Consider the following 16,057-nt stretch of genomic DNA (forward strand, 5'->3'; position numbering starts at 1 on the left):
TTAAACTGTTATTATTAGTATCATATGTCAAGGTTGCAATTATTTATAAAATAAAGTGCAAAAGGAAAACGTGACTAATTTTTCAATTAAAAAAATCAGTTAAAAAAAATAATTTTGAATTGTTTATTGTTCTTTACATAAAAAAAAGGAAATTCAATAAATTTTAAAAAGGAATAAGGAAACATTTTTTTTTTATCAAAGTCGGCTTGAAGTCAATATAATTCAGAATAATTATATCGCTCCGTCTAGTCTGAGTTAAACGACGTAAGAGAAATAGATGAAACATTGTATTACATTATTGAAAGTTGAGGAGCTGGATATTCGAAGGTAAATACATATTTGATGGCATATTTTATAATGTTCTGATTGCTGTTTTAATTCTTTATTTATCTTCTATATAGTATTAGTCTATGTACATTAAGAAAAAGTTTCAGTTTAAACCTTACATTTAAGGAATTATAAAACAATTTTGTTTACATGCAACACAATGTTTTAGGTTGTATGGTTCCTTTCTTTAAATAGTTATCAAATGTACCAGGATTATGATTTAATACGCCATACGCGCGTTTCGTCTACATAAGACTCATCATTGACGTTCAGATCAAAACAGTTAAAAAGCCAAACTTTTAACTGTTAATCAATTAACTAACTCGTTTTATGAACGCTAAATGGGGAGGAAGTTTGCCATTATTTTTAGATCGTTTTAATTAAAACTTGTTTAGGTTTTGGAGTCAAGTAAGACGTCTATGTTCACATTTTTGTATAGGCCTGGTGTGGCCTACCTCCAGGTGGGATTCTTTCTCGCTACTCTGAAGACCCATTGGTGTATTAAAGCTTCGGCTGGTATCTGCCGTTTGGTCCGGTTGCTGTCTCTTTTACATTTTTCTGTTTCCATTCTCGATTTTATTGTAACATGCTTTTGTTTTATTTCAATGACATACATGTATCACATTGCTTAATGATGAATTTTAAATTTTGAATTTATTTTATAAATGGGAACGTGATATTTCAGCCATTTATAATATCAGTCAACATCTTCGCATGATAAGATATGACCTAGTACGAGTAAAAATAATTATATGTTTAGATAACAATATACATATTGTCAGAATGATATATTTTGATTGGTTGATTCGAGGGGGACAATAACATTGTATCATGGAGAACAAAGTAAAATCACAAAAAATACTAAAATCAGTGGAAAACCAAGAGTGGAAAGTCTCCAATCAAAGGGCAAAACCAAAAGCCAAAATACATCACACAAATGGACAACAACTGAAACAATCCCAACCCCAAACTCCATACAGCGTTATCGTTCGGGTCATACTTCCCTTTCTCTACAAAATAAAGCGTAGCCAGATGTCACAACTGATTCTGAGTTTGTCCCATCCCGGCACAGACACCCCTCCATATACAAAATGGTGGATTAAAATACTCTATTACCTGCACAGAAAATCTTGATCAAGCTTAAATGAATACAAATAAATGTTATGTACAAGAATTTATGACCCTGAATTTATGACCCTGAATTTAAAATATCATAAAAAATGATAACAGAACATTCAGTATAATGATTTGATTGAACAGTTCTATGACGGTTAATGAGCAGATCGCTATCCTTCGAAAATTTCTGTCAACTGTAGCTGTACTTCAGTTGACAATCGTTTTTTTTCTCGGGATAATTATCTACTCTTTAAATATTTCACCTATGTGTTATTTATTTATTGTCTAATTAAGGTATATGACCCCTTTTACCTCTGTGAGAAAAATCTGTGAAATTGTCCTGTTTTGAGATCATTTATCGTTAACCGTTAAATAAATGCAGCTTTTTTACCCGTCCAATTATCATGTCCCTTGCATATGAATACTGTTTAAAAAACAGGAATACTATGAAGTTTTTTGTGTGGAAATTAATCTGCTTTCATTGCACATAACATCACATGTCTTCCAACTCGAATCGTATATCTGATTATAATCATCATACATGATAAATTTGATACAGCATGTACAATATTTTGTATTCGAAATTGTTTTTCATTTAAAAAAATAAATCATCCTCACTTTTTATTACAACTTTTATTAAGTTCAATATAAACATTATAATATATTTTCAGAAACATTGCTGTTTAAATATAGAACTATGAAGATATCCAAATTACACAAGGTCACAGTCTATTTCGTGTACTGCATCGTGATTGTTTATACAACGAAACTGACAGAAAATACATGTATGTTTGATCCACGATGTAAATGTTACAATTCAAATCTGAGAGTTACTTGTATTGATAAAAACATCACTGGTGACAACATTCCTCAATATCCAAGGAGTGTACAAAAACTTTCTCTTTGGGCTAATTTGATAGAAATAATTCCCCGAACAACATTTAATCACATGAACAATCTATCTGAGTTAGATTTATCTTCTAATAGACTTGTATATCTAGAGGAAGAAACTTTTGATGGTTTATCAAATCTAAAAACTTTATCTTTAAAAAGGAATTATTTAAACTATAGCTTCGCAATACCAAATAATATTTTCAAGCCATTGGTTTCGTTAAAATATTTGAATGTAGGGTGGAATAATTTGGTCGAACAAAGTTACCAATTTCCAACTTTTCCAAGCGATTTACTATCATCTCTAGTTCAATTAGAGAGCATAGAAGTAGATGCAATACAGCCAAATATAATACGATTATTTAAATTTCCAGACCTATACAGATCATTGACGCATCTTAAAAGTTTGGAAATAGGTCTTTGTGATTTGCCTTATATACAAAATGTAACGTTTTTCAATCTTCACAATCTTGAGTATCTTGACATGCATAACTGTCACACGAAAAGCTATGAACGTTGGACATTGCGAAATGGAAAAAAGCTCAAATATCTAGACATTTCACAAAACGATTTAACTGACGACGGTCTGTCTGATTTGATGTCCGATTTATATTTCAACGACAAACTTGAGATCTTGAAAATGACAAATTCCTTTCATTCTGTATATGTATTTGTGCCACAATACTTTGCTTTTGATTTAAACGCAACAAAAATAAAGGAAATTTATGTAAATGAAAACAGTTTTGTAGAAGCTGTTGGTACCGATAAGTATTTCATGTTACCTCCCACATTGAAAGTATGCGATTTTGCAAATAATAAACTGTCGAAGTTCTATTTTGGAATGCCTTACTTGTCGATATTGAACCTACGAAATAACACACTGGGTGCATACCTTTCAACTGAAAGATATACTAACTCTAGTAATACTGAACTCAAAGAAGTTGATTTATCCCTCAATTTTATTCAGGATTTATCTTTTGCCATATTTCACGGACATGATCAAGCCGTAAAAATAGATCTGAGTCATAACAAATTAACGGATATTACTTTCGATCTTTCTCATTTAGTCAGTTTAAAAAGATTGGATTTATCATATAACAACATCAGTGGAATATCTTCACAAACATCTATGGATACTTTACGCAAACTCTCAAAAACATCAAAGTTGAAAATTGATCTTTCAAATAACCTATTAAAATGTAGCTGCCAAAACATGAAATTCTTACAATGGATGGACGCAAATTTAAATTTGCTCATACACACATCTACATACAGGTGCCGGTTTGAAAACAATAATGTTATCCATCTGACAAATGTAAATGCAGTTGTCAAGCAACTTGAAAAGGAATGCAGCTCGTTTACCACGTTAATTATTTGTATAACTGTGGGAATAATTATGTCTCTTCTTATTCTATCAGCTGGATTACTGTACAGGTTTCGATGGAGATTACGCTATCTGTATTATATGACAAGACATAAGTACAAGGTATTCCAAAATATTCAATCTAGCACTACTTATAAGTACGATGCATTCATATCATATGCAAATGAAGAAACCGATTTCGTTGTGAGTGAAGTTATACCAAACTTGGAACGTGATGAAAACTTGAAACTCTGCGTACATCAGCGGGATTTCGTTCCAGGAGAAGATATAACACAAAACATTACCAATGGCATTCACCAAAGTAGGTTCACTATATGCATAGTAACCCAATCGTTTCTTGATTCGTATTATTGCATGTTTGAATTTAACATGGCACGAATGGAAAGTATATATTCCAGAGATGGTCAAAACATTCTCTTTCTGGTCTTCTATGAACAACTGCGTCCAAAAGATCTGCCGTTAGTCATCCTTGAGTTAGTTCAGAAACAATCGTATATCGAGTACCCAAATGATGAACAAGGAAATGTTGTGTTTTGGAGGAAAATAGCGGAATCGTTAGGTTCATCTGAATAATTGAAAAAAGATTACTTTAGCTTGGCATTTTTACCAAACAGTCAACTTTGTTTGAAATTTAAGTGTATATGGTATGTGTACTTTCGTTTCTAATAAGCCACGTGACATCTGAACAAAAACAATGTAGTACGTGGTACATGTGATTTAAACTCTAAAGTATTGCCTGTATATATAATGCGATTGAGTTATTCATTTGTTGTATGATAGTTTCACAATTGTTATTCTGAAATAATGTACTCTGTATATTTTACATCTGTTTTATCTGATCAACATAAAACATTAATCGCAAATTGAGTTTACCTTGAAAAGATGGACGTTCACAAAGCTTCAAATACAAAACAGTTATCTCTATGTTAATGCAAATTAAACAAATTATTCAATATTTTGGTGTAACTTTTTCATTAGATGAAAATGCCGAGAAATAATGTTTTTTCTTTGTCTTCTCATCTGTGTGACGTCATATGTATGCTTCCATCATTCAGACTAGAACACCGTGCGTTTTCCGGTTTCATTTCCTGTCAGAATGTAATTCAGTTTATTAAAAGATGAATTCTCAGTGAAAACGTTGAGTTTTTAATGTATTATTAGTCATTACATTCCGGTATTCAAGATGTTGACATCCTTTGTTAAAGACAGGTAGATAGAGAATTTTACTCTCATTGCCATCCAATCAGTTGTTATCAAATAGTTCGTTTCTATGTATGTTGGCGTTTGCCTTCGGTGTAAAGTTTCTGTTGTTCCATTGCTTCCTTCTTATTGTTGATTTTTACCCTAGTTTTAAGTTTGTAACCGATATTTGTCTTCTCAATCGATTTATGAATTTGAACAGCGATATACTATCGTTGCCTTTATTTCGCATGTTTATGGTTTTTATCATCCAGTTGAATTAGAAGTAGTCAATTTGCATATTAAACCCCAAAATCTTGTCCTAATAATATCACATAAAATGATGAAAACATGTAAATACGGCAAATCCTTCAAGTCATAAATGTAAAACGAACATGGCAGTCACGTTTCAAATCTGCTATTTCAACTACATTAAAGTGATAACCGTATTTTATTTGAAGCTTTGCGGACGTCCATCGGTATATATATGTAGTTTTACTCTAGCAAATTTAGTTAACCTGTCGACGCGTATTAATACATTTATATATATTCTAATGAAAATTAAACAAATCATTCAATTACATTCATTATTTCAGTGTACAATTCCATTAAACGAAAATTCCGCGAGAAGATGATTTCTTCTTTTGTGCCATTACTTTGTGATGTCATATGTATGCTTTCGACATCAAAGGTAAACATCGGGCGTTATCTGACCTCTTGTCCGCCTCAGAATGTAATAAAAGTTGTCAAAAAGAAGATTCATAGGTGAAAAACGTATGTGATTTGCTGACTTTCTTTTTTTATAAATAACATGAGAATACATCCCAGAATTCAAATATCGGCTTCTTTTGTTAGAGAAGCGAAGATAACATTTTTACGTTTAACGCATCCAATCTGAAACATTGATATACATTAATTCCATTCGAATATTTAAAAAAAATCCATCATGATGCTTTAAATTTCAACGTTGTTTATAGTTGAAAGACATTTGACCTTAAAAAGGAGAACGTATGTGACATTTAATAAACACACTATTTTAATACAATGTTAATGTATCTAGAACAATACATTTTAGGAGTCGGTGTACAGTTAATTGTCATATGCACTTTTAGTGATATTTTCAGACCGGAAGTAGCAAATCATCTCCCTAATGTTAAGCAAAAAAAAAAAGGAAAACCTTTAGCTCTTATCTGACACCAGAAATAAAATTTTAAACCGGCAATTGATATTTATATAGCAAAGACTTTTAAATTGTTCTCAATAAAACAATTTGATTTTAATTGCTTTCCGTGGGGTTATTTCCTTATTTGACCGCGACAGTGTAATGTGTGGATTGTTAATTGTATTGTCCACCATCACGGCGAGGGAAAAGGCAACATATTTTGTTTTCAAATTAAATCATTTATTTTGTTTACTGTTTGTAATTTTTGTTGTGTAAATATATTTAGATATACAAATGTGTCATGATTATGTGTGTTTGTAGTTCTCAAATAACATGGAACGATTTGTTTTCTTATTTGCATCAGAATTTAACATTCGTTCGGTAATTTGATTTATTGACCTAAATTAAAGAATTCATATAATGGGTTAATTTATGTCCAAGACTAAGTGTATATATTGACCCATGTATAATTAAAATTACTTGATAATGATTTATTCGGTATAATTACTTCAAACTATTGTACTGTTTTAAAAAATGGAAATTAATTCAATAAATAACACTAGAAAGTACATTTCAACTTTTGAATCAAAATATGTGAATTGTTGGTATGAACGACCTTCAAATTGTTCTCAATTTAACAATCTAATTTTAATTACTCTCGTGATTTCCGTATTTGTCGGCGACAGAGATATGTTTGAATTGATAATTATTTTGTCTATCATAAGACGTGGGGAAAGGAAATGATCTTTAAATTTAAATCAGCAAGGCCATACAAATTGAATATACAAAAATAGGTTATTTGCTACGTACATAAATAATCTGTTTTTAATTTTATAGTGATTAAGATTATAAACCAATAATGACAGCTGTATCCGTAGTTTTTACATTGTTACACATTATGTGTATTTGTGTTTTTCACACATTGTTGTCAATATGATTGGACATATGTCACTGCCATGCAAGTGAGAGGTTACCCTACCTGTAAAATTAGGTTTAATCAACATATAATTTACAAAAAGGATAACACGAATTATTACATTGGTTGCAATGAATTACATTGATTTCCCAGTGAAATAAAAACCGATAATTTCACATGTGAAATAAACGTGGTTGTTTCACTCCTCTGACGTTATACAACAATAGGCGTTGTCAAGACGTTGTCGATGACGTCGCATCTAAAACAAATTTGTTAATGCGTAGAAAAAGATATAGTTCCTTACATTTTCTACTTTAATTTCATAAAAAGCCATTTTCCAATGTAATAAAAAGAATAACTAATCAAAGAATTCAAATATCGTGACCGAACAACACTGAAAATTAACTCATGCGCTACGCGCATTCGTGAATTAATGTGTTATTCGGTCACTCGTTGAATATTTTTCTTTATTTGAATTCTTCGATTAGTTATTCTATAATTAACAAACATGTTGCACATCTCATCAGAACCCACAAACCGCTAACAAAAGAAGTAAATCATCTCCCTAATGTTAAGCAAAAAAAAAAAAGGGAAAACCTTTAGCTCTTATCTAACACCAGAAATAAAATTTTAAACCGGCCATTGATATTTATATAGCAAAAACTTTTAAATTGTTCTCAATTAAACAATTTGATTATAATTGCTTTCCGTGGGGTTATTTCCTTATTTGACCGCGACAGTGTAATGTGTGGATTGTTAATTGTATTGTCCACCATAAAGGCGAGGGAAAAGGCAACATATTTTTTTTTCAAATTAAATCATTTATTTTGTTTACTGTTTGTAATTTTTGTTGTGTAAATATATTTAGATATACAAATGTGTCATGATTATGTGTGTTTGTAGTTCTCAAATAACATGGAACGATTTGTTTTCTTATTTGCATCAGAATTTAACATTCGTTCGGTAATTTGATTTATTTACCTAAATTAAAGAATTCATTAAATGGGCTAATTTATGTCCAAGACTTAGTGTATATATTGACCCATGTATAATTAAAATTACTTGATAATGATATATTCGGTATAATTACTTCAAACTATTGTACTGTTTTAAAAAATGGAAATTAATTCAATAAATAACACTAGAAAGTACATTTCAACTTTGGTATCAAAATATGTGAATTGTTGGTATGAACGACCTTCAAATTGTTCTCAATTAAACAATCTAATTTTAATTACTCTCGTGATTTCCGTATTTGTCGGCGACAGAGATATGTTTGAATTGTTAATTATTTTGTCTATCATAAGACGTGGGGAAAGGAAATGATCTTTAAATTTAAATCAGCAAGGCCATACAAATTGAATATACAAAAATAGGTTACTTGCTACGTACATAAATAATCTGTTTTTAATTTTATAGTGATTAAGATTATATCACAATAATGACTGCTGCATCCCTAGTTTTTACATTGTTACACATTATGTGTATTTGTGTTTTTCACACATTGTTGTCAATATGATTGAACATATGTGACTGTCATGCAAGTGAGAGGTTACCCTACCTGTAAAATTAGGTTTAATCAACATATAATTTACAAAAAGGATAACACGAATTATTACATTGGTTGCAATGAATTACATTGATTTCCCAGTGAAATAAAAACCGATAATTTTACATGTGAAATAAACGTGGTTATTTCACTCCTCTGACGTTATACAACAATAGGCGTTGTCAAGACGTTGTCGATGACGTCGCATCTCAAAACAAATTTGTTAATGCGTAGAAAAAGATATAGTTCCTTACATTTTCTACTTTAATTTCATAAAAAGCCATTTTCCAATGTAATAAAAAGAATAACTACTCGCATTCGTCAATTAATGTGTTGTTCGGTCACTCGTTGAATATTTTTCTTTATTTGAATTCTTCGATTAGTTATTCTATAATTAACAAACATGTTGCACATCTTATCAAAACCCACAAACCGCTAACAACCGATTATTCTGAAGAAAAGCTGTACACGCAAAGGCAAAATAAAACAAATAACACATATCCCATAGTAGCATGACATGAAACGGTCACAAAGTGTGTTGGCTTATACCAGTGAACGTACGCCAAAACTTTCTTATTACATATCTAAATCAAATGTATTGTTATAATAAAATCAACAATAAACAACCTGAACAGTCAAGCTACCAAAAGGATTGGCATTACATATGAAATATAAAAAAAAACATCACAAACTTATTTGGAAATCAGGGTCAAAATGTCCGCAGTTACCCGAAGGTAAATAGTTGAGTGAAAAGTATAAGTTTAATACTATGGCTCTGGAAAACAACAAAAACACGTTTCAAACACAACATTGATAACAATTGAAATATCATCATGAACTTGAATTGAAATAAGTTATATTAATTAGAGGCTTGTACGTCTGTAAACATATTGAAGACTATCAACAGTCGAAGCATTTAAACAAAATTACGATGTTTTATTCACCATCTTCTACATAAGAAAATGCCTGTACCAAGTCAGAAATATGACAGTTGTAATCAATTTTTTTTTTATGTCTTTGAGCTTTTGATTTTGACATTCGCTTAGTGACTTTCCGTTTAGAATTTTCTTCAGAGTTCGGTATATATTTGTTATTTTACTTTTAACCAAGTACAGACTAAGCAAGTCGTTCTAACCATGACATGTAAAATATCTGTCTATATTAATTTGTATCACGTATTTAGCCTATACACTGATCAAAACATATTGAAATTCCCTCTGTAATACGTAGATTTAATCCTAAACTAAAACAAGTTGCTGCTTGTATGTTTGCACTAATCAACTTAATACTTGTCATTCTTCGTTTAGATCTTACTTTTAACCCTAAGAGCCTTCAATTTACAATCTTTACATGCATAGTTATCGTCACATTAATCTATGCATTGGTCAACACTATTCATTCCTACTTTCTGAATTATCTAAAGTGTGCTTGTTGACATGACGGTCCTTTAAGAAGAAATCTGTCAACCTCTTGGTTTAGATTAATATCCACATTACCTCTAACGAAAAAAGGCGTTTGCAGAAATGTGACGAATTCGAACAGCTTAACATTTTGAATAGTTTTTTCTTCAATATTTACGTCTAATATGAAAAACTGATGAATGGGAAAGTACCACTGGAAGAAAGTTCATACAAGTGAAGGCTTACTGGGACTTTTGAATTTTTTAAATATTTTGGTATCAATTTGGATACTTGAATAATTATTTAGATAGACATAAGGACATTCGGTACAGTTGCCAATTAGACAGCTATCCACCAAAGTTAAAAAGAAGTGGAAGTATGCAATTATAGGCAATCATACTGCCTTCAACAATGCAAAACCATACAATAAAGTCGGATATAAAAGGCCCCGACATGAAAAATATAAAACAATTCGAGAGAGAAAACTAACGGCATACTAGTAATTCATAACATTTTTTTTTACAAACATACAAAACCACCCAGCAGGGAATTCATACATGCAAGGAAGACTCAAAGTACAGATATGACAGTACTCGCAGTTACTGACAACTATATAATTTAAAGTCAATAGCAAGTTTTAAAAATATAATGTATCTTAGACTAAAATGTCAATCAGTACACATCCAACATCAAATGAACGTAGTTTAAAGACGTCAGTAACAGTTTCAGAAAAACGTCATTGTGCAAATGTACATATGTGTATATCACCTGTATTTATGTATAATGTCAGTTTACTCATAATAAAAAAAACTATTTATATCAATACAAACAATATTTGAAGATCTGATTATGGTGTTGGTAACCTTTTAGAATAAGTTTCTTTAAAGTATTGATAAGTTTACCCGGATTGTCTCTAGAAATATATAGAAATTCTTATCTTTATTGATTATTTCAATTTTAAAGAATAAATAAAGAAAAAGGGAAAATACCTACATGAATTAATACATCAAAGAGAAACTGACAACGCCATGACACAAAACGAAAGACGAGACAAAAATCAATTCCCGTTAAAGAACAAACATATGCTAACATATTAGATGTAGATTTATCCAAAGTCAGGAATCTCTGGCCTTCGCTCTTTTTTTTTTATCTTTTTTTTTAATTCATTTATATGTTTCGGAGTTCAGTGTGACGTTCATTTTCGCTGAACAAGTATACATTAATGTTAAGTGGTAAGCTGAAGCCCGCCTCCTGCTGCGAGATTTCCTCGCTGTGTTGAATACCCTTTGGTGGCCTTAAGGTGTTTTCTGCTTTTAGGTCCTGTTGTTGTCTCTTTGACGCATTCCCCGTTTCCATTCTTAATTTTATGATGTCTTCCTTGTTTATCTATAGGTATTCCGATGGAGAACGTCTGTTGTTACATATATAAAAGTTTATAAAGAAGTTATATTAATGCTATTGCATGGTAAGATAATTCATCAACCTTAATGACAGACAAAAACAGATTTACTATACCAAATTTGCAGATTTATCATTGTTGAGCTAAATTTCAGACAAAGTATAAATAAATGCAGTTAGAATAATGATAGTTTCCGTATTTCTGTAAGAAACCTTATTGTTACAACTGTGGGGAACATGTGAAAAGACAAAATGCACGACGAAATTAGGTAACATTTAACGATATTCCTGGCTTTGGAAATGCACATGAACATGTTATTAGGATAATTAACCATTATTAATAGTAAAACAGTTTCGCCTTTCAAATGTTCAATTACCAGTATTTGATAAAGACTATTTATGTACCAGTATATGATTTTATTGATGTTTTAAATATGTTTAAAAATACTTCAAAATATTTAAGTTGATTTCTATGCTTTTTAAAAAAATCTAAAGAGGAGATTTGCAACCATTTTAGTTTCATACCGATTGAAATGGGAAGAAGCCGTGGTTCATGGTTTATAATCTGAATGTTCCAGTTGCATTTGTCATATTCACACGAATAAAAAAAGACGGTTAATAATGTATGGAGAACATTATGTTGTAAGCTGTAGAGTTTACAGGTTATCCGTAGACAACACTGATTTTCACCGGTACATTTAATGATTATAGCAGAACAAATGTTTCTTATAGTCTTCATTGTATATCACATAACCTGAACATATTGGTGTCTCATATTCGATGAATTTATACATTTGCAATAGATGTATCTTTTCACTAGATTGGACAAGAAACGTTTCATCCAATAAACGCGATTAATAAGATTATTTAATACATGTATAAAAAAACCAAAATCATCCAAATGAATGAATATTTCAGTACTGCAATAAACAACCTAACCATTTCAAAGCCTAGAATGTAGAAAAAACTGAGAATCATTAAGATCTGCATGACCAAGAGGGACATAACAGTATACCTAAATTTTAAGTTAAACTTTGCATGATGAAGTTCGATACTCAGTTTAAGAAACATATTTGTAATGTTTAAGAGTAACTAAAATTTCAAAGGTAACAGCTATTTTGTGTTCATGACATTTAATCTTTGAACACATCAAGGTTATATTTAACACCCGGGACATTATTCTTCATGTGGTTATAAATGCAAAATACTTGTCGATTAAGATTTGTCATGGTGGTAATTTATAACAGTTTATTAACGTGAAAATGAATTATACCTTTTTATTGAAGTGAAAACATGATAAAAAGAAGGAAATATTTTAGCTTTTTCCTTTTGCATGAGTCATTTATTCGAATAAATGATATTAATACGTTAAATTAATTTTTAACATTACTGATCACTAATTTAGTTTAAAGAGGTTATTCTATTGTATACTTTACATTTTCATATAGGTAAATTTCTTTTTTTTTCATTGAAGATGTATGATTTTACAAGCAAATAAAATTACAAGTATTTACAATAACAGGTCTTTAATAGCCGATCACATGGCCAAGCATGCAAGTTGTATAATGTTAAAAACTCAAACAAAAGCCCGCAATAGATATTGCCATACCAAAATTGTAAAGTAGAGTGGTATTGGAAGCCCCCTTGAAACAATTAGATAGTTTTGGAAATACAACTGTAAGAAAAAAAGTTTCTAAGTACCGACAAGGAAATTGTAAAGGATCTTTACTTTTATGGTTTCTGTGATTTATGGATAAACCAAAAACTTTTTAACCTGCACATATATCATATCACTATAAAACAGATACCTCAAGATTACATTTGTATCTTCAAAACTATGTTAAAAAAAACCCAGTTTAAATGATTGCAATATTTCAGTTAGTCCAAAACCATGCAGTCTAAACCTATCTTAAAGAGACAGTTCCAAACTTGTCGAAGATAACCAGGCTACAAATGAGTTTCAAGAAAATGTGCCAGCACCTGACCCTGCATTACAGATCAATTTTAGTCATTATATTTTTTGTGTGAAAAAAGCCCCTTGTATTAAATAGTTTTTATAGTAATGTCCACTCAAAAATTCAATCGACCAGTATTTGCAAATATTAACCAGTATTACCCAGTATTTATAGGAATTTACAGCAAGCATATTCAATACTGGTAATGATCCGTTTTCTGTCACACTTGTTACCCTTCCCATTTTAAAATCAGTTGTAAGAAAGTCTACTGTTACAAGAAACGTTTTCAAAGTTTTGAGTTAATGAAGATCAAGCTATGGCGTCCTTAATTTTACCCCAAAACACGACATTTCCTTGTTCATCATTTGGGTACTCAATGTAAGATTGGCTATGAACTAACTCCAGAATGACTAACGGTAGATCTTTAGGGTGGAGTTGTTCAATGAAGATCAGAAAGAGAATGTTTTGACTATCTCTGGAATATATACTTTCCATTCTTGCCATATTAAATTCAAACATGCAATAGTATGAATCAAGAAATGATCGCGTTAATATGCATATTGTCCTCCTACTTTGGTGAATTCCATTTGTAATGTTATGTGTAATTTCTTCTCCTGGAACGAAGTCCCGCTGATGTATACAGAGTTTTATGTTGTCATCACTTTCTATGTTTGGTATAATTTCATTCACAACGAAATCGGTTTCTTCATTTGCATACGAGATGAATGCATCGTATTTGTAAGTATCGCTAGATTGAATATTTTTTAAAACATTGTATTTATGTCTTGTCATATAATACAGATAACGTAGCCTCCATCGAAATCGGAACATCAATCCAGCAGCAAGGGTGATACAAGCAGTAATTATTCCCATTGTTATACAAATGATTAACATAGTATACGAACTGCACTCCTTCTCAAGTTGTTTAATTATTTTTTGAACATTTGTCAAATGAACTACGTCATTGTTATCAACCTGGCATATGTAATTATTGCTGTTTATGAACATATCCAAGTTTGCTTCCATCCATTGTAGGAAATGTAGATTTTGACATTTACACTTTAATAAATTATTTGACAGGTCAATTTTCAGCTTTGATGTTTTCGAGATTTTATGTAATGTATCCATAGATTTTTGCGAAGTTATTCCATTGATGTTGTTACAAGATAGATCAAGTTTTTCTAAACTAATGAGATGAGAAAGATCGAAAGTGAGATCCGATATTTTGTTGTTGCTAAGATTGATCTTGATTGTATTTACATGTCCGTGAAATACAGTGAAAGATAAATCCTGAATAGAATTGAAAGATAGATCAACTTCTCGTAGGTAAGTCTTGCTGGAATTTGTGTATCTTTTTGTCGAAAGGTACACACCTAGCGAATTATTCCGTAAGTTTAATATCAACAAGAAGGGCATACCAAAATGGAACTTCAAAAGTCTGTTATTTGCAAAATCGCACACTTTCAATGTAGAAGGTAGCATGAAAAATTCTTCGTTACCAAAAGCTTCTACGAAATTGTTATTATCTGCATAAATTTCTTCAATTTGTGTCTTACTTAAAAGAAGAGAAAAATATTGAGGCATAAAGGTATACACATCTCGAAAAGAGTTTGTCATTTTCAAAACTTTCAACCCAAGATTGAAATTCAAATCTGTCATCAGATTGTAAAGACCAGCGGTTGAAAAATTATTATAAGAAATGTCTACGTATCGTAACTTTTTTCCATTTCGCAATGTCCAACGTTCATATGCAATCGTTTTACAGTTTTTCATTTCAATATGCTCAAGATAGGGCAGATTAAAAAATGTTGTGTTAGTTACAGAAGACAAACGACAATAGCCGGTTATCAACCTTTTAAGATGCGTTAATTTTCTGTATCCGTCTTGAAAATTAAACACTAATCGGTTACGTCTTGCATCTACTTCTATATCTTGTAATCGAAATAGATGGGAAATTAAAATCCCTGGTATAGTGGTATATGAATAATTGACTGTTGCTAAACTATTGTACGCTATATTCAAATATGTTAATGACACCAATGGTTTGAAAATATTATTTGGAATTTTCAAGCTGAAATTCAAATAACTTCCTTTGAGATATAAGTTCCGAAGACTCAATAGACCGTCAAAAGTCCCTTCTTCTAGATATACTAATCGATTCCAAGATAAATCTAATTCGGTTAAATTATTTAAATGATTAAATGTTGTTGGGGGAATGATTTCTATCAAATTAAAGTCAAGTGAAAGAGTTTTTACAGATGTTGGGAAATGAGGGATGTTGTTATCAGTGATATTTTTGTGATTACAAAATATTTTGAGATTTGGAAAATAACATCTACACCGCTGGTCAAATATGCATACATTCTCTGTATGTATGTTTGTTTGTATAGTTGATACGCAGTATATAAAATAGAACGAGACAGTGAATAACTTTGGAATCTTCTTCATGTCCATTAAACAGCACAGGCTCTGAAATTTAATAAAATATTTTTATTACGATTTTATCTAAAATTTTATGATTTTTTTAATGCAAATCTAGAAATTGTAAATATTCATTACAATAATAAAGAATTAAAAAGAAATGCAATAATAAATGCTTCAATTTAAAGTACTTTAGCTATCTAAAGAAGTCTGAATTAAAACTTGGTAGTCCTAAATAAAACCATATTTTATTCATGCAACAAGTCATATTGGAAAACAACAGATCCGTTCTGCTTTCGACGAGTGCCACGTGTACATCAGCATCTTTTTATCCGTCATTAGCATTTATACAAACAAAA

General features: G+C 30.7%; 2 protein-coding genes across 2 annotated transcripts; one reads left to right on the forward strand and one right to left on the reverse strand.

Moving 5' to 3' along the window:
• The first annotated feature begins 216 nt into the window (after positions 1-216).
• LOC134694940 (toll-like receptor 4) lies at positions 217-4,353 on the forward strand. Its single transcript, XM_063556057.1, has 2 exons — positions 217-327; positions 2,115-4,353. The coding sequence occupies exon 2, from the start codon at positions 2,141-2,143 to the stop codon at positions 4,289-4,291; it is 2,151 nt and encodes a 716-aa protein (XP_063412127.1). The 5' UTR covers positions 217-327; positions 2,115-2,140; the 3' UTR covers positions 4,292-4,353.
• Positions 4,354-13,586: 9,233 nt separating this feature from the next.
• Positions 13,587-14,894, reverse strand: LOC134694431 (toll-like receptor 4). Its single transcript, XM_063555441.1, has one exon. The coding sequence runs from the start codon at positions 14,892-14,894 to the stop codon at positions 13,587-13,589; it is 1,308 nt and encodes a 435-aa protein (XP_063411511.1).
• Between the last annotated feature and the right edge of the window lie 1,163 nt (positions 14,895-16,057).

This window comes from Mytilus trossulus, chromosome 13 (assembly GCF_036588685.1).
Source record: "Mytilus trossulus isolate FHL-02 chromosome 13, PNRI_Mtr1.1.1.hap1, whole genome shotgun sequence".
In the NCBI taxonomy this organism is placed as follows: domain Eukaryota; kingdom Metazoa; phylum Mollusca; class Bivalvia; order Mytilida; family Mytilidae; genus Mytilus; species Mytilus trossulus.